Consider the following 1944-nt stretch of genomic DNA (forward strand, 5'->3'; position numbering starts at 1 on the left):
GAAGCAGCAAGCAAAAACCAAAAAATGAAAGACCACAGAGAAAGGAGGAGACTTTCTGTTCAGATAGAAATTCTTCAGAAGAGAATGGAAAAAGGAAAAAGAAAGGGAAACGAGCGAGGGAACTGAAATAAAAATCCAAAACGGTTTCAAAGAGAGGGGTGAAAAGACACAATTGCCCCTAGGCGCAGTTAAAGCTAGTAGGGGCAGAAGAGGGAAAGCGTCCCTTCACATTTAATGACCCTCCCTCGAAAAAAGAAGCTAATAAAGCCTCGAAGAACGCAACAGACACGGCAGAATCGGAGGAGTCACGTCAAACCAAAAAACGGTCAGACGAGCCTTCAGCGAAGCCGGAGCCGAGGCAGCGATCTCCCTCCAAAAAACAAACGAACTCCCGAGACAAACTGAAGCCCACGGTTAAGCATCGCGCCTTTCAGCGACAGACCGACCTTGTTCGCTCCCCCGCTGCGGGGGCAACTGTTACGGATCCGGCCCACCATCCCGGATCCAAGACCGAACCCAACACCGGTTCCCCGGGTCCGACCCGTTCCCCACTTCTAGAAGGCCCGAAAACGGCACTCTCGGTTTCCTAACCGACTTTCGAATTCAAACGTCTCCCTTATCTTAGCCAAATAAGATAAGATAAGATATTCTCCATCACCTATAAATAGAGGACCCAGGTCCCTTCAGGTATTCGTTCATTCCACACACCTTACACCTCTCAGATCCATTCTGACTTGAGCGTCGGAGTGTCTTTGCAGGTACGTCCCCCCATCGCCCCAGTCAAGTGATCCGGCATCCGCCTCGACCCGCAGGTTCTCGATCCATCTCTCAACCCGTACCAGAGACATCTTGTACACTTATTAAATAAAGAATACTCATATTTTTGTATTTATGTTTTATATTTAATTATTTAAGAATAAAAGATTCTGTTACCATTTAAAGTATTGTATATTAAAGTATTGTCATTTAAAGTATTTATTTATGTACTAAGATATTCTGTATTTATTAGAGTCCATCAATGCTCTTTTTTCATATTAGCCTTTGATTTTCATCTAATCAAATCTAACGGTCGATATAAATGTGGCGTATTCAATAAGCACATAATGGTTGTCCTCGTTTTAGACATACCCCAATTTAAGTATTCCAAAAAAGAAAAAGTAAAAAAATATCCGGTAATTAACAACGCCGTGTAATAGCATTGAATTACAACCCTTTGTGATAATCCCTTCACATTATCCTTCATTAATTCATTTCCTTTCCGGGCCTATAAATAGCACTAAACCACAACGCTTATATGCCTCACACCAGAAAATTAAAGCCGAAAACAAATTAGAAAAAAAAATGTCAGGAATCATCGAAAAGATTGAAGAGGTCCTCCATATTGGAGGGAACAAGGATGGTGATCACAAAGATGATGACCACAAAGGAGATCATAAGGAAGAACACAAGGATCATCATGATGATGAGAAGAAAAAGAAGGAAAAGAAGGATGATGATGGAGATAGCATTGTGGACAAGATCAAGGACAAGATCCATGGAGATCATGATGACAAGGACGAGCACAAGGGTGAAGAGAAGAAGAAGAAGAAAAAGAAGAAGGACAAGAAAAAGCATGAGGATGGCCATGATGACCATGACCATGAAAGCGACAGCGGTAGCGGCAGCGGCAGCGACAGCGATTAGATCTTCATTCTACAGCTTAATGCTAATCATCTTTAAGGTAGTGTAACTATGTTTTAATTTGTTGATAATTAAACCTTGAATCTGAGATTATGTGTGATTATTATCAGATTATCACCATAGCCATTATTATTGACCTTTAAATGTTTTTTTTTGGGAGAGGTCTACAGCTTAATCTTTAAGGTAGTGTAACTATGTTTTAATTTGTTGATAATTAAACCTTGAATCTGAGATTATGTGTGATTATTATCAGAATTATCAGAT

At 40.5% G+C, this 1944-nt stretch overlaps 1 protein-coding gene across 1 annotated transcript; it reads left to right on the plus strand.

Annotated features, from left to right (window-relative positions):
* Positions 1137-1720, plus strand: LOC107621629 (protein SRC1). Its single transcript, XM_016323662.2, has one exon. It carries the CDS (start codon positions 1342-1344, stop codon positions 1681-1683), a length of 342 nt encoding a protein of 113 aa, XP_016179148.2. The 5' UTR covers positions 1137-1341; the 3' UTR covers positions 1684-1720.

Source organism: Arachis ipaensis, chromosome B10, assembly GCF_000816755.2.
Source record: "Arachis ipaensis cultivar K30076 chromosome B10, Araip1.1, whole genome shotgun sequence".
In the NCBI taxonomy this organism is placed as follows: Eukaryota; Viridiplantae; Streptophyta; class Magnoliopsida; order Fabales; family Fabaceae; genus Arachis; species Arachis ipaensis.

Coding starts and splice junctions, on each gene's coding strand:
- LOC107621629 (XM_016323662.2), top strand. CDS start 1,342: ATGTCAGGAATCATCGAAAAGATTGAAGAGGTCCTCCATATTGGAGGG.